The following is a 19,981-nucleotide window of genomic DNA, read 5'->3' as shown; positions in this document are numbered from 1 at the left end:
CAAACGACTTTCCCTTGTGGTTGGGTTTTAAAATAAATAAATAAAGAAAATCTCCTTTTAAAGGACTTATAATTATGTCATTTTAAGAAAAGAAAAAAAACACAATCTAATATTTTTTTTATTTAAAATTAAATTTTTTTAAAAAATGCTCACTTTCTCTCTTATAATTTTTTATTACTTGTGTCTTTTTCTCGTTTAAAATGACATAACTCCATATCTTTTAAAAGAACAAACACTAAACCCATAAATAAATACATATTACAATCACTTTTATTTCTATCTCATAATTGTACTCGAAAGAATCCCTTTTCAAGTGAAACTTTAAGGGAAAAAACCATTCCATGTTAAACCTGACTAGCTGAATATGAAGTGGAGATAATCCTTATATGCAGCCTTACTCTTATATAATTGCAAAAAAGTTATTTCCTGAATTCGAATCCATAATCTTTTAGTCATAAAAAAACAGTTTTGTCACTGCTGGAGTTTGTTCTCTTTGATCAGTTTACTTTAAGAAAGAAGAAAAAGAATCCACTTGAAGTTATCGTTTAACTAGTGAAGTCACCCTCATAGGACAAGCGTTTCAATAACTCCACTTAGAAAAAGGTCGGAAATATGAATCAGCAGATTCTTCATTCATTGATCACGCTACTTCCCGTGATTTTTATTTTTTTTTATCAGACTAGCAAATTGCTATGTTATGTAATATACAAACACACCCACACGCACACATAAAAGAAACTAAAATCTGCACAGATTACATGTAGCCAATTCTTAGCATGGTATAGATTCTGATCAGTAACTTAAGTGCAGATAATGTATCAAAAATTTGACTTTAACAACATCAGAATCAGATAATATGATTGACCAATGGGTTACAAAAAGAGTTAAAAACTGGGGAAAACAACTTCATATGGACCATGATACGCCACTGAGTAAGAGAGGATACAGTACAGTATACACTGGGAAGTCTATGGTCAAGGACACTGAAGCAGTGTTATGTGAGGCCACATTAATGGCTTTTATTGGTTATTTATATGGTATTTGAGTCTCTATAACCATAAGATCACCATTCTCATTTTCTAATAAATTTAAAAAAGAAGTTAAAATCAACACAAGAAAAACAATAAAAACAAAATAAATCTATGCATTATTCACACTTCTAACCTAAAAGGTGTCTTGCACAAGCGGAAGTGTTGGAAATATAAATAGTATAAAGTCATTAATGTGACCTCAATTAATAGCATAAATTTTTGAGTTGAAATAATTCTTTGCAAGCATATCATGCAGGAGGAATTATGTAATACTTGCAGAATGACAAAATGTTAGTGGGGGAAGTATGCAATGGGGGAATGTCAGAGAAGAGAATAACTGTGGTCTGATCTTAAGGATTGTATCCCTTACAGCATAAACATTATCAACGAAATCAGAGAAACAATTGCCTTGACTGATTGCTTAGTAAAAACGTTGGAGAACTATTAGTCAATAGATTGACAGTTCTTCCCTTAATACTCCAACTAATGCCTATTATAACGGCTCATACAAACAAAAAATTCCAAGTTCCCCGAGACCTATAGATTTATGGGTTTTACTAGTTCATATATATGTAATCCTTTATTCAAAATATTGGCCAAATGTTATCTAGAGTCTGTCCGATAATCAAACCGTTTATTTCCACTCCACATTTTTGTGCTGGTTTATTTTCTCAATCCATCATAGTTTCAGTATAAATTTGTATGCATAAATTGATATCAGTCATCTTTTGATAAAGAGTAACCTTTGAGTTTCTTTCAGTCCTATGTTTCGCAAGAGAGAGGAAGTCTTCTGGGGCTGGTCGATCCAGATTTGGGTTCAGAATATTCAACTGAGGAGGCCATGGTAATTCTAAATGTGGCTCTCTTATGTTCTAATGCATCTCCTACAATCAGGCCAACAATGTCCCAAGTTGTGAGCATGCTTGAAGGTTGGAATGACATCAGGATCTACTTTCTGATCTGAGATATTCAGCTGTTAGTTTCAATTCCAAATATAACAGTATAAGAAATTACTTCTGGCCAAATTCCTTGCTCGGGCTGTAATTTGTGTTTCTCTCTCGACTAACAGTTTCCAATGCAACCACCCCGAAGCTATAACCATTTGCTTTGTCAGTTAAATAGCCACGTATTGCATACTCAGAAGCCATATAACCACTGCAGAATGAAAACAAGAATATATATGGAAATTATGATCATTGCAATAATATTGAAGTAGGTTATGACATACTAGGTCAAATAGAAGCATTAAGATTAAATATATGTTAGATATAAAGTATTCAATGGCCTCCACCTACAGCATAAAGTTTGAGGAAAATTGATCCTTGAATGAGAAACTTGGTCCATGCAGCTTCTGGGCTTCTAATTTAATTGTAATTTCATCCTAATTTTGAGTAGACGAGTTTTCTTCGCACTTCAAAGCCCAAAAAGTTTTTGTATGGAGGGAATACTAGAGATATAGGCGTTCACCTTACAGATTATTGTTTTAGGATGACTTATCTTTGACAATATAGACTTTATTCTTTCATTTTTCAATTTCATGACAAACAGGTAGTCAAGCTTTAGTTCAAACTTCAAATTATTACAAAGATTGCAATACCATGTTTTGACGAGAGAAACAAGAGAAATAGTAGCAAAATATGATGAACTCACATTGTTCCTGCAACTCAAGTGCTAACATGGGTTTTGTCATCTTCAATAAGTTTTTGTCATGCCAAAATCTGAAACTTTAGCATTAAAATCCTTGTTGATCAACACATTACTTGTCATTATATCCTTATGAATGATTTTTATTCTGGACTCTTTATGGAGATAAGCCACAGCTCAAACTATACCAAGGCAAATTTTCTTCCTGGTTGGCCAGTCAGTTTCATTCTGTCTGGATCCTTCCCTGTATGTGATAGGGAGAAGGACAATCAATTAGTTGGCTATATATTTGGTTCAAATGGAAAGTATGCTTAAGTTTATTAATTATGAAGCTTACCAAAAAGAATGCGAGATAGACGATTTATTTCCATATATATTAGCTGGCTCCGCTCCACAAAACATCCATAAAGCTTAACAAGATTGGGATGTTGAAGCCCATATATCATTCACAAACTCATGGTTTCCTTGCTTAGATTTTGAAGAGAGCTGCTTTACAGCCATAACTAGAAAGGATGAAACAGTAAAGTTCTTAGAATTTGTCATCTGGCACAAATCCCCTTTGCAGCATTTCATCATGGAAACGGAATGCCTCTTTCAGGTTGTCTTGAGAGACATGCCCATTTATCAATGATGTGTATGTGGATCTATCAGGATTGATGCCTTTGTCAATCATCTTACGTAATACCATCTCAGCCTCTTGCATTCTACCTTGCCTACAATATCCACTAAGAATTGCATTGTATGTGAAAACATCGGGCAGTAGCCCATGTTCTTCCATGTTATTTATCAAGACAAAAGCTCTGTCCAAGTTCTCTTCCTTAACAAAACCATTTATAAGAGTATTATATGTAATGCAATCAGGAGAAACTCCTTCTAAAATCATCTTGTTCAAGAAGTTATTTGCCTTTAACAATTTGCCAGCCCGCAAATATCCCTTTATAATGGTGTTGCAAGTAACCAGGGTGGGCTTAATTCCTTTCTCTACCATTTCATCCCACAACCTGAATGCTTCAGACACAAGACCTAAACTGCAAAATCCATTTATTAAAATGCTAAATGATATGTAGTTGGGCAATATTTCCCTGCTTATCATATCACACCACAACTCCTTAGCTTTCTCCATTTCACCAATTTTGCAGAAGCCATCAATCAATGTATTATATGTCACAACATCAGGCTTGAGGCTCCTTTGAGTCATAGTCTCGAACAAACTAAGTGCTTTAGTCATGTTTCCATCCTTACAATAACCATGAATGAGAGTGGTGAGAGTGTAGAAATCAGGAAAAACTCCCCTTTCCACCATCTCCTTAAATAGCTGATCAGCATCAACGAGCAATTTTCCCCTGCACAATCCATTCAATAGAGTATTGTATGTAACCACATCCATAACACAACCCTGCTCTACCATTTCATTCCGCATGTTCAAAGCCCCAGACATGTTGCCATTCCTGCAATACCCATTTATAAGAATAGTATAAATGACAGTATCAGGAACCAACCCAGCACCTTTCATATTCTTAAAATACTCCAAGGCCCGGTCAAGGTACCCATTCCTGGAGAAGACACCTATGATTGAGCTAAAGCTAATTAAATCGGGAACAACTCCTCGGCGCAACATTTCATTAAAAATCCTTTCCGCCTCACAAATATCATCCTTTCTACAACTCTCCACCAACAGCGGGTTAAAAGTAGCAGCATCAGGACTCAATCCAATCCCCAACATCTCATCCAAAACACCCTTTGCTCTCTCATAGCTCCCCTTCTTGCACAAACCATTGATCATAGCATTATAAGTAAAAAGGCCAGGTTTCAACCCCTGACCCATCATTGAGTTCATCAATTCAAAGGCTTCTAACACAAGCCCCAATCGACAATGCGCATTAATCAGAGTATTATATGTCACAGTATCAGGAAAAATCCCCTTATCCTCCAAGCTAGACAAGAAACCCTTAACCTGATCCATTCTTCCATCTTTACACAAAGCATTAACCATGATATTCAGAGTATACACATTCACCAATGTCCCACTATTCACAACATTATCATACACACTCCATGCCAAATCCACCCACCCAACCTTCACAAGTGAACCAAGGAGAGCGTTACAAGCATTTATGGAAACACAAAAACCTTTGCTCCTCAACAAGAAAAACGCCTCAGACCCTTCTCTCAATTTCCTAGCCTGAACGTAAGTCCTTATCAACAAATCGAAAACACTCACATTGGAGGCACAATCGCCGTGCGTGGCGGAAGAAGAAACCAAAGAATCGACCACTTCAACACGCGAAGCGCCACTCTTTCTGATCATTCTGAGGAGCAGAGCCTGAGCTTCTGGAAGGTTCCTGGCGCGAACAAGAACGTGAACCATCGCGGGAAATGAGTGGTTGAGATTGGGACAATTTGAGGAAGCCACCGCGCGAACGAAGTTGTGACCCAAAACGGGGTCGTATTGACGACATCGATGAAGGACTTGAAGGACGAGCGATGAAGGGTCGTTGGAACGAAGAAGGAGGTTGCGCAATGAAGCGAGACTGCCTTGCTTCAAGGTCAAGAGAACCTTATCAACCAAAAACGCGTCTTCCACATGGGAAGAAGGTTCTTCGTAGGGGTGAGGAAGAGAGGAAAAGGAAGAGGAAGGGATGTGTGGAAGAGAAAGACGTAGCTGGGGAGAAAGGGTGAGAGATTGTATGCGAGCTGGGACAGTTCTGATAGGTAGTAGGTGTTGTATCAGTGACGCCATTGAAGGGTGAAGATGGAGATGATGAAAATTGAAAAACAAAACAACAGAATGTGTTTTATTTGGATTGGGTTTAACGTTACACCCGACCCGACCCGACCCTGATTTAATGAATAATGAATAATGATATTAGGTTGATTTTATTTGTAACACTGATCAAAATATCACTGTTCATCAAGTTTTTTACTTAAATACTATGCAACAGTGTTATTTTCCAATCTATCACGGGACAAGTTCGCTACCCGGTGTAGCGAACTCGATTTGCTGACGTGTCACGTTTTTAGTGGACACCAAGTTCGCTACTCAATGTAGCGACCTTCGTACTTTTTTTTTAACTTTATACTTGTCATTCACTAGAAATGTGACCGAGTTCGCTACACCGGATAACGAACTTGCCCTCATGATAGATTGAGAAATAACACTGTGCGCGTGACATTTAGGTGAAAAACTGGATGAACAGTGACATTTTGTTCGGTATTCCATTTTCTTTATGTTGTGAGAAGTAATTAATTTTGGGTCTCTTCATGTGATGAGAATAAAAAGAAAAAAAATGGACTATATCCACTCTCATGTGTTTGAAGAAAAAACATTAAATCTTTTGTTTATTGGTTCAATATTTTCTCGAAGTAAAAAATAATTTTATCTACAGTGAACATAAAAGTTAGTAGAGCCTTGATAAGGAGAAGTCAAAAAAGACAAAAATAGGCCATCATGTCTGCATTTTGTTTATAAGTTTAACGTTTCTCCGCATATAACAAAATGGGTTTTTTTTTTTGTAACCTATACAAAATAGGATTTATCTACTTATATATGTGTACAATATATAACTTTAACTAATGTTTGGAGAAATATTAAACCATTCGTGCGAACATTATTCATCAATTATGAAACATTTTCCTTTTTATTTATTTATAAATTTAATGTTTTTATGCATATACAACATACGCTTTATCTACTCGTATATGTGTACAAGATATAACTTTAACTAATGTTTGGAGAAATATTAAACCATTTGTGCAAACATTATTTATCAATTATGAAACATTTTTCCTAGGCAAAAAAATTAATTTATTGCAATTTAAATAAAAAAATTATGAATTTGTTGTTGTTTTGAAATTATTTACGCATTTATTGCACATTGTCACGTCCCATGTAGGCGTCACCTCTACGTGGGTCACGTCTAACTGGGGCGTGACCTGTGATACCCAATTTGGGCGTGACACATGCGCAAATGATGCCCACTTGGGGCGTGAATGGTGGAAAAATATCTATTCAAACCCTTATCACTCTTCACAACTCTTCTCTACCATCGATTCTTACTTTTACATACAAAATTATTAGCTTATTCATAGTCTTTTTATTTTTTTTGTTACTCCATTTTAAAATGAGTTTATATTCTAATTCTGTTCGTATTGTGTTATATTACAATGGTAGGAAGGTGGAAGGACGACGAGGCGTAATTTTTGAAGGTGAAAAAAGGCCAACATGTACCAAACGCAACTCAACAATTGATAATTGTATCAGAGAATTCGTCAAAAGTTAACTCTTCAAGCTAACTAATCTATCACTCAGATCACCACAAGGATATGGCAATCTGAACAATACATTAGTTTGCAAGTGGTGGATGATGAAGACGTCGAGATGATAATGGAATAATTTTTCAACCAGTCAAGGAAAGATTTTTTGGAGTTGTATGAGGACATTGCCGGAGCAGAGGATGTTGTTTTACTGGTGAGAACAGTTGCTTTAAATTCTCCACGTCATGCATCAACATGTGCTGCTCATGCTTCTCCAATTGTTAACATTTATGAGGGAGATAAAAATGATCCTACTTGGGTTATGCATGACGACTACGACGATGACGATAATGAAAATATCGCAATGAAATAACGTCTTCTGGCCGAGGATGCTAGTGCTTCAGAAGGAGATGACGATGGTGATAAACCCGCGTCTCAAATCTCAGTATACCATGATCCGGTGGAGTCTCAAATCTCGCAACTTAATGACATGAGCTCCCCACAATTAATCGAACATCATGAGTAATTATTTTCAAAATAGCAATAAATTCGTAAATTTTTATTAAAAATGCAATAAATTAATTTTTTGCCATTTTCCCTACATTTTGTTTATAAGTTTAACATTTCTCCGCATATACAAAATAGGCTTTATCTACTCATATATGGGTGCAAGATATAACTTTAACTAATGTTTGGATAAATATTAAAGCATTTGTGCGAACATTATTCATCAATTATGAAATTATTTTCTCAATCATTATTGCAAGTTCGAGCCAAATGTTAAAAATATACTATTTTAATAAGGGTTTTAATGTTTCTGATTAGAGTGTGTGAGATTCATATTCTTTCTTTCTTTCTTTTTCTCACATTAGCTGTGCATCCCATACACTTTCATGAATGTATAGAAGATAAATTTATTTTCTACAACAAGAGAAATAATAAACCTTTTTAATAAATGGTTTAAAACAGTGTTTTAAAATCTCACTCCGCCCCCGGGTTGACCCGGGTCAACCCCGACCCCTCCCCTCTGAGAGTTGGGATCACAAGTTAGACCTTATATGCATATAGACCCCTCTGACCCCCAAAATCTGGCCGGATTTCAGTGACTCTCGGGTCAGAGGGGTCAAAGGAGGTCACTGCATGATTTTTTTTTAAAATTCCATGAAATAACATCGTTTTATTAAAAAAAATAAAAATAAAAATGCTTGCAAACCTAAATCTAATCGTTCTCTTCTCTCCCAGTGACCTAGGCGTCTTCAATCTTCACCTCGCTGCCATGAATCTTTTAGAGAATGTAAGAATTTTACCCATTCAAATGAAATCCTTACGGTCGTCGATGGAAAACAAAAACTCATTCTTACTTCCTTTAAATTTTTCTGTCAGGGACCTTCACAAAAGTGGCAGAACCGGGTCAGCGTAGTGACCCATTAGAATATGAGTTTTGTACTTTGGTAGCTTGATACATTAATTAGGTTGTGTAATATTGGCTTGTGGTTGTAATTGGTGAATTATGTTAAGTATATTTTGAATCTTTGATAATTGGTGATTTGTTTTTTAATGTTTTCATATAGGATATATATATTTATATTTTTTTAATATATAAACCGGGTCAGCGTAATGATCTCATAATCCTCCGGTTGAACCCATGACTCCGTGACCCCTAACCTCGGCCGGATTGATGGCCCGGCCGGATTTTTAAACACTGATTTAAAGTTTCTCATAATAAATAAAATTATCTTCTACATACATAAATATATACTTTCTATGTGGTCCATAAGAAGAAAATTGAATGCATTAAATTTGTCATATAGAAAAGGAAATAAATTTTTTGGAACAAACATTAAAAAATAACGTGTAACAGAAAGAAATGAAATAAATAAATGGTTCTATCAAAGACGGATTAATTTCATGCTAATTAAAAACTCGTTTTATTAAAAAAAACTCGTTTTGATAGCTGATTTTTTTATATTTAAAATATATTTTTCATTATTATACATTATATTCATTTTAATTTAATTTTTTATTAAAAAAATTTCAGTTCAATTTCCATATCTAAAATCATTTTTAATTTGATCTTTAACATATCTTACTGTCATAATACTTTATAAGATTATACCACAGTGAACTATAAAAGTAAAATTGAAATTAAATGTCACGCATGATAATTAAAATACGGAAATCATGTTCACCAGCGAAAGGGAAGCAAATTTTTTTTCTTAAAAAGAATTCGTCTTCCGTGGTAACTAATTTTTTTTAAAGTGTGGTCCCACGTTTAATTTATCTCTTTTTTTTTTCTCACGCTGTCCCGCAGTATAAAAAATATGAACCCATTAAAATATGAATATGATTTTAATATTTTTAGAATGAATGTAAATAAGTTATCTACATTTACTTTTAAAATAATATCGTTTTTGGTTGAAAGATTAAAAAATTATAATAAAGAATATCATTATAACCCTAAAATAAATTATAATTACAAAAACACATTGATTTTCGCTCCAAAATGACATCATTTTGAGTTCAATATGAATAATTTATTTATATTGACCGTAGAAAAATGAATCCGTAGGGCTCGTTTGGTGGACAGGATAGGATAAAGGTAGGATATGATATGAGGCTGATAAGGATAGGATATGATATGAGGCCGATAAGCCTATATCATGTACTGTGTTTGATGAGCAACTGATTAGCAATCTGATAAGATTATGTAGAAAGAGAAAGAAAAAATAAATATAAAAATATTGGGTAGCGTGGGGATATATTGGGTATCTAATATTAGTATCTTATCCTGTTGAATCCTAACCCGCTCCCCCCATAAGATAAGAAATCATGTATTAGATAGGATAAAATGAGACAATAAGATAAGCTAATCATATCCTATTGACCCATCAAATAAGAGATAAAAGTAGGATATGATAAATTATCATATCTTATCTTCTTTATCAGGTACTCCAAACATGTCTTTAAAATATTACTATTTTTTGTTTTCTTCTGAGTTTGATGTTTATTCTTTTAAAATATATTGTGTCATACTGCCATTTTAAATAAGAGAAAGACTAGGCAATAAAAATTATGAAAAAAGAAAGTAAATATTGTTTTAATTAAAATTTTAAATAAAAATTATTAATTTTTGACTTTCTTCCAATTAAAATAATACAAAAAGAATATTTTTCCCTTTCTTATAAGGGCCTGTTTGGTGTGATGTATAAGGCCTGATAGTATAAGCTTATGCTATACGTTATGACATTTTCAGTTGTTTGATGTGACCATCGTATAGTATAAGCTTATACAGCAGGACCTCTTTATACATCAAAATGATGTATAACTTAATCCGGCCTAGGAGTGGTGGATTAGGCCTGATAAGGGGTTGATGTATTAATATTGCTTACAAGTACAATTCCCAATAACTAATATATCATTTCAACATTTATATATTAAAATAATATTTTTTAATATATTAATTTATAAAATATTGGAGGATATTATCTTATACAATATCATACCAAACGCTGGATAATATTAAAATTTAATCAGGTCTTATACAATCAGGTCTTATACTATCAGGCCTTATCTTATACTATGCACCAAACATGCCCTAAGTGCCAGTTATTTTTAAGGCAAGCAAATCTTTCATAACAACGTGCTCATCTTTGGTACTGGTACAGCAATAGTATGTACTACTGTTATTGAAAATTAAATATATATATTTTTTTCATTTCATCACTCAGCATGGGTGTTTAATTTGTATTGGAAGCATATATTTTTTTTTCATGTCATCAATCAGTATAGGTGTTTAATTTATATTGAAAAGATGGATGGAAAAGTGAATAACACAGTAATATTCTAGAAATTTCCCTTGACAACAGAACCATAACAGATAGCGAGTACAACGTTAAAGACATTTACGCAAAAAATAATTTTTAAGATTTATTGACAAATGAAAAGGTTGATTGGAAATTTGGAACAACCAAAATAAAAACACAAGAATTGGTTTGTTTGTTTTTTTTGTTTCCTCGTCCCTTTGTCTTTCCACCTTCACCAGAAGCTCCTTTATCTGTTCCTAAGCGGAGTTAGGGGGTCAAATTCTAAATGCAATAATTTGTTAATGTTAATGTTGCATTCTCTTTTGGTTTTGGCATAAACGGGTCTCGCTTTTCTGATAAGCCACTGAAAATTTTTCACACCTTTGACCCTAAAACTTGATTAGAAGATTGGTATTCACTAGAATTCCTCAAATCCATGGAAGGTACTGTTTATTCTCTTCACCAACTTTGACCTTATCAGAGATTTGGGTCTTTTATTTGGTGATTGATTTTTTGTCAGAATACATCAATTTTTTGTGTGTTTAAATTGAATGAATGGCTTGATTGGAACCTAGAATATTGTGGAGGTGGTTTTAAGGTGGGTATGACGCCAAGGGCTTCAATTTGGGGTCTTTGGGTTTTGGGAAAATGAGTCAAACTGAAGGGTATAAATGGGGTTTGATTAATTTTGATCATAATTGAAATTAGTATTTGATGTGTCTTGATGTATTTTTCTCTTCCGCATTTTTCTTATAAACACCTAATTTGAAACGGTTTTTGTGTGCTCTGTTGATGACCATAAATCAGTGTCTACGCTTAGATCTACATACTGTGTGGGATAAGGCTTGGTTTTTATTGTTATTCTTCTTCATCCATTTGCACTGGCTGTTGATTAGCTCAAACCATGGGTTGTTTGTGAAAGACTCTATGAGATTAGAAAACTTTTATTTTATTTTAATTTTATTTTTGCTTAGTTGATATTAGAAAACTTTAAAGAAATAGGGAACATGTTAACTGATCAGTTGCAAGAAATAAGCTTGCTGTAATTGGGTTTTTATGTACCAAAATCGTAGTTCAGACTTTTATGCATATGTGAAATGGCATCAATGGTAGTATACAGTGGATGTGAATTCCAACTTTCCTCATTATCAATGTCTCCATATATGGCGATTGGCGACCATTTGGCTGGCCTCTGCCCTGATTTTATAACTGCCCAATTGCTCACTCTTGGGATTGCAGCTCCCCTCTGCCTTGACATGTTAACCAAAATCATACAAGTTTAAGCTACACATGTGAATAACTTTTGAGCTCTTTCAATAATCTGGTCTATGGAATAGATACTGTTTACTTTTTGGCTGAACGTTTTTACATATAACTATGTTACTATGCTGATTGTTGACATATGATAAACTCGGTTACATGGGATTGGATGCCAATTAAAAATGCACTCACAAATGACAAATCAGTGATTTGATGGAAGTAGCCACTGTATTGTTGCATTTACTGAGAGCTCAGTTTGGACTTGGAAGCTACGGATCGTGTTATTAACTTATTAATGATCTTACGAAACAACCTCCCAACCTGTGAAATTGGTACTGAGGGATGGGATCTATATTATTGCAGCAGCTCTCAAATTATGCATGCTCCTTTTAAACCTTTTTTTATTGCAAAATCATTTTCTTATAAATATTTGGTCAAAACAAATAGCTTTTTGATTAAATATTTAAAAAAAAGAAGCTTTCTGGATCATATGAACATTTCCCGTGAGGTACTTGACTTCAATTACTCATGCATCCATCCTTTTTCATATTGTCATCACTGTTCATCATATAGTCATATTGTGACTTCATATCATTTGTGGATCAATTTGAGTGATTGTATGGCATAAGATGTTTCGTATTTATTGTTTCTTCTTGCATACTGTAATTATTCTTTCCATTCTAACGCACATACTAAACTTCCTGCTTTTCTGTTGGTCTTTAGAATCAAGTGAATTGCAATCAGAAGAAAATAAAGTCTCTATGGAGAAAAATAAGAAAAGAAAGCTCAAAACACCTGCCCAGGTTACGGCCTTGGAGAAATTTTATAATGGTAGGGGTACTTTTTTTGTCACATGGGTGTTAATACATCTTGCGAAGTGCTAATTTTTTGAATAAGAATTATTTTTTACCTTTGTTTCTAGAGCACAAGTATCCCACAGAGGAAATGAAATCACAAGTTGCTGAGGAGATAGGGTTGACAGAAAAGCAGATATCTGGATGGTTTTGCCACAGAAGGTTAAAAGATAAAAAATTATTGAAAGGTGAAGCATTTGCTAATGGACGACAAGATCATTCAAGTGGTGTCATCCAGGATCGTGGCAGTGGACTTGGGCAAGATTCATGTGGAAGCAGTAAACATGGTGACTATAGGCATCTAGATCCAAAAGAGGTTGAGAGTCATGGCCTCTACAATCATGATTTTTCAGTAGCCGATATGACCTATGGACATAGGAACCATTATACAGAAAATGTCAGTGGAATGGATGATACATCATCTGAGAGCAGCTCTTTTTTGCGAGATCCACTTCGACATGATGTGGAGCCTTCTAGATATCTAACACCTAATGGAGTTCTTTCACCTGTAAACTCCAAGGGTGCAATTAACATGGGATATAAACCATCAGGATATTTGAAAGTGAAGGGCGAGATAGAACATGCTGCTATAACTGCTGTTAAGAAGCAATTAGGAAGGCATTATCAGGAAGATGGTCCGCTACTTGCTGTAGAATTTGATCCACTTCCTCCAGGGGCATTTGAATGCCAAACTGCGGATCCAGTTCATGGTAGGTTGTACCATATTCTGCTTTTTAATTTTTTCTTTTCAAGTCTCATTTACATAGTTTTGTAAGACCAAAATGTTGTTTCGTGTTGTAACAACCTTTTTGGGTTAAGGATAGAACACCAAGTTTTATTTGGAATTATTTTTCTGTCATAGGGAAGTGAATGCTTAAGGATAGAACTGGATGTGGTAGGGGTGACATGTCTCTAGAACAGCAAATAACTGTTTTCCAACTAAACTGCATCATGTTTGCATTGATATGCTTTTGAGGAATTTAAACAGATGCCTTAATATTAATACCAACAGGGTCAGTGACATAATCTGACGAGGATAGTTTTATGGTCTCAATCATTAAGAATACTTGTCAGAAGATTGTTGTTCTTATATGATCAAGTATGTCATTGCTGGTAACCCAGTGTTTATATGATTTGAGGCTTTGAATATGAATTTTTTTTATTTTTTATTTTTTAAACTTGAATATGAATTTTTAGCATCAGCACTAAGTTATTTTAATAAATTAACTTTTCAAAACTGTTAAGGTTTAGTTATTTCCTTTGTGTAGCTCAGGTCTCTTTTGGTGCGTTAGTATTTGCTTGATTTGGAAATGCCCAGAAGAAACATGCACACACACACACTCGCAGTAGATCATGCTCATATTGAAGGAATTGTGGCTTTAGCTCAAAATAGTTTATTTTGCTCTTTTTGCATGTTTTACTAGAAATGTTTCATCTTAGCTGACGTGTGAGGGTTTTATTTTCTCTTTCACTAACTCCACACCTTATTTCTAAATGCACTGAGTCATTTTATGAATAGATTGAGATTCTTACCTTTATAATCTAATGAATGCTATAGCAGAACCATACTGTGTTGCAAATCTTGTTCATCCGAATTCTCCAGAAATCTCTGCTGTAAAAAGGAAACCCAGTCTTAGCTCTGTAAGTGGACCTTTCTAATGCATTCTTCTTGTATTTTGATGAGCCTAGTAATTGAACACAGTCTGTTTAAATTATATGATGCATGCTTTAAAGATTGGACGACCACCCGATTATTTATGTTACAAGCTTACGATGAGAAGAGATGATTTAATTAAAACAAGCCCTAAAAATGTACCCAATAAAGAAAAAACCAACTCTGACATGTTGATTCTCAACACTTGTATGACTTGCTTCTACCATTTTTTGCTGAAACTATAGCTTTCACTTGTTTTGCTACACTTAACTGACCTTCAATAGCACTATAAGTACCAAATTTAAGATCCTGTCTCACTTTACCAGAATGCCCGTTTTGTTTTGTTTAATTTTTTCTCTCTCTGTCTCTCTAGTTTTGGATTTCTTTAAAGGGGCTGGGAAAGGGGGTCTGATCATCTCGCAATTCATATTGGTTTCAGAATTATTATATACGGGAATGGGAAGTTTAATGTTTCCCAAATCTGGTACAATGGATTGGTTTGGGAATTGGTGGTAATGGGAATTAAATGGAATGGAGTGATCATCCCCACTACCACAGTTGGTGTTTGTTATGTTAGAATTTGAGAGAAATGGAATGAAGGGAATAGCCTAATGACAATAATAACCTTGGATTTAAAAATCAAAATAATAAAATTTAATTTAATTTCTAAAAAATAATAATTTTACCCAACCTATGAGTTGAATATATATGTCATTCATGTATATAATTTTTGGACTTTTTCGAATTTTGATTACTTATTGTAAGATAAATTTTGTCGATGACACATTATAATAGCAAAGGATTCATATCTTTCTTAGAGGGAATGAATGAATCAAGTTGAAATTATTGAATCAAGCTGAATGAGCATTTCCTTGGAATGGGATTTCCATCCTAAAGGCTAAAAATAAAGAAATGGTGATTCCAGATGAATGACGTTTAAAATGTGGCTAAAATGGAACGGTTACTTTAGTAAACTAAATGTAGCCTTTTACTTCTTTCCTGTGCTCAAGGGGAAAGAAAAAGTTAACAAAATTATCCGGGGCTACTATTCCATTGTTTCAAGTCATTTTTACTGTGAAGAAAATTTTTAAATGGATTAGAAGTTGTGTATAAGTACAGATGATTTCATATTTGAGCCTGCTCAATCCTCCTTGAAATCTTTTCACTGCTGTTAAAAACTCTTCAATTTATCCTGTTTATAAACACCTCAAAAGTGATATCGTGATACCAATATCCCTGCTCTCTCATCGTCTTTCACTTGTGTATTTTCAGAGAGATGATTCACATTATACTAAATTTAGTTCCCGAGATTCACATATGGAAGGAGTTGACTTCGGCTCGTTGCATGACACTGATTTCCAGCGTAAACAGGATAAGAAAGGCCGCCAGAATATTAAACAAAGGCAAAGTCTTTACAGTTATACCGATCATTTTCCTGGCAGGAACTCTTCCCTGGATTTGTATGAAGACTCTACCGGAGAAGCATCTGCTCATAATGGCACTAAGAATCATAGAATGGGCACTAAGCATGGTGTTGAGGGGATGAGATCTGATTCTGCTTCTAACCACAGTGATCACTATGAAGAGAACCTTGCAGTTAAGCAGACAGAGTTGCTGCTACATGGCTATGATAACATCAATCCAAGAAATGTGCAAAGGAGTGAACATGTAAAATCTAAGCCTTTAAATTCAAACCGTAATTCTCGAGTTTCTGTGGATACTGCAGAAAGAGGACTATCTACTAGGATGTCAAAGGTTCATTAATATATTTGCACTTTCTCTTATATGTAATGATCAATTTTTTCTGCTTACGTATGGTTTAAATTGCATATGATTTTTTGTATATGTGCAGGAACAGATGTTTAAGGGGGACAGGAAGGCAAAAAAGCAACATCGCAACGCAGATGGATCAGGGATGCTTTCAAATGAAATCACAGTGAGTTTTAGCTGTGCAAGCATACCTCTTCCTCTGAAATGTGATTATTTGATTTTCTATTGAGCGCACTGCACTTCTTCCATGCATGTCTGTATGATGTTTTGCTTTGCTATGTGTATAGGTCACAAAACGAGTTAAAGTTGATGATATGCCTCAGCCGTACAATGTGAAACAATCACCTGTTGCTGAGATGGAACAAAGGAAAAATCAGAGGTGGGCATTTATATCTGTTTGCTTTTGTCTTTCTCATGACCGCATGCTTACCCAGGTCCTCTTAGAAAATTTTGAGTATTCTTGTTTTTCTGGGTGTCAACTTGACCAATAATTTTTAAGTAGATTATTTAGCAGCATTTTTTTGTTAAGCATATCTGTATGAGCTTAACAGGTAAAGTTAACAGTTTTTTATTCTTCCTTAAGAATGTTTTCACCCAAGTTGTTATTGGATATAGAGCTCCTTTCTAACAGCATCATTTATGATCATGTAGATCTGCTGCAGAGATGCCATCTAGCTTTAGCGAGGATGAAACTGCTGAAACCAGTTCCTCAATGGATTAAGTTTTGTTGATAGATGTGAAAAGTGTGCAGGATTTCTCTAAGCCATTGTCTATGTATAGTAAAAAGGGGGCGAACCGAGCAGTGGTAAAGCTGCTCCTTTGTGAGTAAAAGGTCACGGGTTCGAATCCAAGAAACAGGATAAGACTGCGTACAAGGATTGTCCTCATCCCACACTCGCTAGTCGAGTTTAATTGGAGAGTGGTTTTTTATTGTCTATGTATAGTCTAAAAAGGCATACATTTTCCCAGTAACATGGGAAGCACTGTTTCTAGCTCATATGTATGTCATTTGTCTTATTGGTTTAGTTATGGCAGTGCTTTTGGCATCCAAATTTGGTCCAATTTGATGCTTGCTTGGAAGAGTCAACTATTTCTACCTTGTGCTTTAGCAATTAAGAATAATTAATCCCATTGGTTTTGTATTGATTACCCCACATTTATGCTTCTTGAGTAGTAAGTGGATTTTGATTTATTGGTCTAATAGTGTACACTGCCCCACACTTTAATAGTAGGTTGAAGGCGAAATACTTAACAATAATATTAGTCTTGCGATTGAAACCCTATTTTCTGTCTCTGTCCCCAAACTTGCAAGCTTTCTTAGGATAGAGTTTAATTCATTATTGGCTAGTGTTTCACAATTAGCTATAATAACTTAATGTAACAAGTTTAATAATAGCTTTTCTTCCTTACTAAAACTTGATTTGTTGCACATCTTCTTGTCGTGTTACTTGGGTAAATATGTGCAATCATTCATCATTGAAGTCACAATATCTTTGGAACGTTTTAGTTATAGTATAGAATCAAATATGATTTCATTTCGAATGATTTTTTTTTTTTGCAAAACCTATCTTAAATATTTTATATCCTCCCCCTCCCTCCTTTCTTCCTTCCTAATTATCTAAAGATTAAATGAAATTCTGGACAAGCAGGCCCACTTGCCTGTGCCTTAATTTGAATAAAAGTTAACAATTTAATCTCAAGTTTTTTTTTTGAAAACAATTTAATCTCAAGTTGACCCTTGCATTTGAGAATTTGGTTCTGTTTTTTGGTCCAATTCATAAAAGGTATATGAAATTGAAATATGACCTACCGACCCATTATTATTAGGATAGCGGCCCAAGCGTATGAGGTGTTTTTCTCACTTCAACTGCTTGTGTGGTTGGTGCATCTTGAAATCTCCCTCAATTTCCATCTAGAATTAATATGATACAGAGTTCAATTTTTATGCTAATTGAAACTTCTAGAACCAAGGGCCAATGTTAATTATTATGTAAATTTCTCAAATTCGAGTGTTGTTTAGTGTATCTTTGTGTAAGTTGATTCTTACCTTTATGATTTTCTTTTCATCTACTTGGCTAGCAAAGTGCTGAATTATGGATGCTTGAAGTAGCAATAAAATGAGAAGAGGATGATCCAATTAATAGGCGAGGAGTTGGATACGTAAGATGAATTTAAGGAGGGTTTTCTCTTTTCAGCAATCTTAATTCTTAACGAAGAAACTTAAGCTTTCATTGGGGTTCATACATAACAAGTTCCGCGTAGGGTATTGAACTTTGTGGTCTAATTTCTTGTGCTCTTAAATTCAGCAGATAAAATTTTGTTCAACCTCTCTTAAACGTTAGATTGTTAGATAATTTTAAGGGGACATATCTGATACGATAAAGGCAAAAAAAATAAATGAGTTGGATAAGAGTAGAAAATGATAAGAGTTTGATAGGCTCATATCCTATTTTATGTTTGATGTGCATTGGACAAACAATATGATGTGATTGTATTATCCCATCTTATATTTGGAATGGATCATATAGTGTCAGGATATGATATAAATAGAGAAAAATATCCTCTATAAAAAATTATATATTTATTTTTAAAATTGATTTCTAAACTATTTTTTCTTTTCACTTATTTATACATTAGTTATTATTTTAATTTTTAAAAAAAATTTAAAAACATAATTTTAAATAAAATATATTCAAAAACATAAAATTATTACCAAATTATAATCCATATATTAATACTACAAGCAAATAATTATATATAAAAAAAACCAAATATAACATGTAAAACAATGAAGGAACAGTAAGGAGATGTTAGAGTTATACAATTATCCTCTTGCATATGATCAAATAGGTGGTGTGTAAGGGTGTAAATGGGCTAGGCTGGCCCAGCCCGGCCTACATTGAGCCCAGCCCAGGTCCGGCCTTTCAGAAAAGTAGAGTAAGCTTATAATTTTTTTTTTAATAAATAGGCCATAGGCCAATTTTGTCAAGCCCGACCTACAACCTTGTAGGCTGGCTATTTAATTTATTAAAATAAAATAATAAAATAATATTTATTTTATGTGGCAAATACACAAAGTACCAAATTCCAATATCTCTTAACTTTTTGTGCTATTTTATTTTATGAAAGGAAAACTTGTCTAATGTCTCCAAATTTTACATGCTGTTGCAGCTTAATACCATGGAGCAATAGGTACCTTGCTGGATTATGATGTTACTGATGAAGATCTTTCAATAATACTCTTCTTTCCCTTGTCTTGATGGTGGTTTAAAATTTTTTAGATGAATGACATTCTCTTGTAGACTTTATTTCAGCATCCAGTAATTGTATTTTTCTTATTTTTCCCATTTCTTTGACTCTATTCCTCTATGATATACATTCTAGAGCTGAGGTATTATGTTGACTCTTTCTTGTTTGTCATTTTTTTTCTTATGAGAAGTACTAGTGCATGCATGAATGGAACTTTCTTTGCTCTATACAATTATTTTTTTTGCTTAGTATATATAGTGGGAGGCCTACAAGGCCTGTAGGTCATGTCAGACTTTCTTATTTTTGAAAATGGGCCGAACTTGACCTACAAATAAAACCTTTAATAAGCCAGTAGGCCAAATAGGCTGAATTTTTTTTTGACGTAGACTTGAACCAGGATGGCCAAAGCCCAGCCTATTTATACCCTTAGGGATGTGCATAACATTACTTGCCATTAAATCG

General features: G+C 34.1%; 2 protein-coding genes across 4 annotated transcripts; one reads left to right on the top strand and one right to left on the bottom strand.

Annotated features, from left to right (window-relative positions):
• Positions 1 to 2,892: 2,892 nt before the first annotated feature.
• Positions 2,893 to 5,415, bottom strand: LOC133288960 (pentatricopeptide repeat-containing protein At5g01110). The gene is made up of 2 exons (XM_061486802.1): positions 3,013 to 5,415; positions 2,893 to 2,919 (listed from the first exon to the last, which is right to left on the bottom strand). Exon 1 carries the CDS (start codon positions 5,413 to 5,415, stop codon positions 3,205 to 3,207), a length of 2,211 nt encoding a protein of 736 aa, XP_061342786.1. The 3' UTR covers positions 2,893 to 2,919; positions 3,013 to 3,204.
• Positions 5,416 to 10,951: 5,536 nt separating this feature from the next.
• On the top strand, positions 10,952 to 17,418 carry LOC133288991 (homeobox-DDT domain protein RLT1-like). 3 transcript variants are annotated; one of them, XR_009748428.1, is made up of 8 exons: positions 10,952 to 11,175; positions 12,716 to 12,823; positions 12,915 to 13,556; positions 14,405 to 14,487; positions 15,773 to 16,255; positions 16,353 to 16,476; positions 16,558 to 16,649; positions 16,922 to 17,418. XR_009748428.1 is itself a non-coding variant. In XM_061486841.1 (8 exons), the coding sequence occupies exons 1-8, from the start codon at positions 11,169 to 11,171 to the stop codon at positions 16,989 to 16,991; spliced, it is 1,566 nt and encodes a 521-aa protein (XP_061342825.1). In that variant the 5' UTR covers positions 10,952 to 11,168; the 3' UTR covers positions 16,992 to 17,418. The 3 variants fall into 3 exon arrangements, 2 of the variants coding, with proteins under 2 accessions (XP_061342825.1, XP_061342824.1); XM_061486841.1 differs by having other exon boundaries at positions 14,408 to 14,487; positions 16,353 to 16,436; XM_061486840.1 differs by having other exon boundaries at positions 16,353 to 16,436.
• Positions 17,419 to 19,981: the final 2,563 nt, after the last annotated feature.

Source organism: Gastrolobium bilobum, unplaced genomic scaffold (genome assembly GCF_033153095.1).
Source record: "Gastrolobium bilobum isolate Gb01-03AN ecotype WA unplaced genomic scaffold, APGP_CSIRO_Gbil_v1 utg6815, whole genome shotgun sequence".
In the NCBI taxonomy this organism is placed as follows: Eukaryota; Viridiplantae; Streptophyta; class Magnoliopsida; order Fabales; family Fabaceae; genus Gastrolobium; species Gastrolobium bilobum.
The sequence above is the reverse complement of the archived record's forward strand: the minus strand, read 5'-3'. Positions and strand labels throughout refer to the sequence as shown.

Coding starts and splice junctions, on each gene's coding strand:
- LOC133288991 (XM_061486840.1), top strand. Junction 14,488..15,772: donor GGAAACCCAGTCTTAGCTCT/GTAAGTGGACCT, acceptor GTGTATTTTCAG/AGAGATGATTCACATTATAC. Junction 16,437..16,557: donor TGCTTTCAAATGAAATCACA/GTGAGTTTTAGC, acceptor CTATGTGTATAG/GTCACAAAACGAGTTAAAGT.
- LOC133288960 (XM_061486802.1), bottom strand. CDS start 5,415: ATGGCGTCACTGATACAACACCTACTACCTATCAGAACTGTCCCAGCT.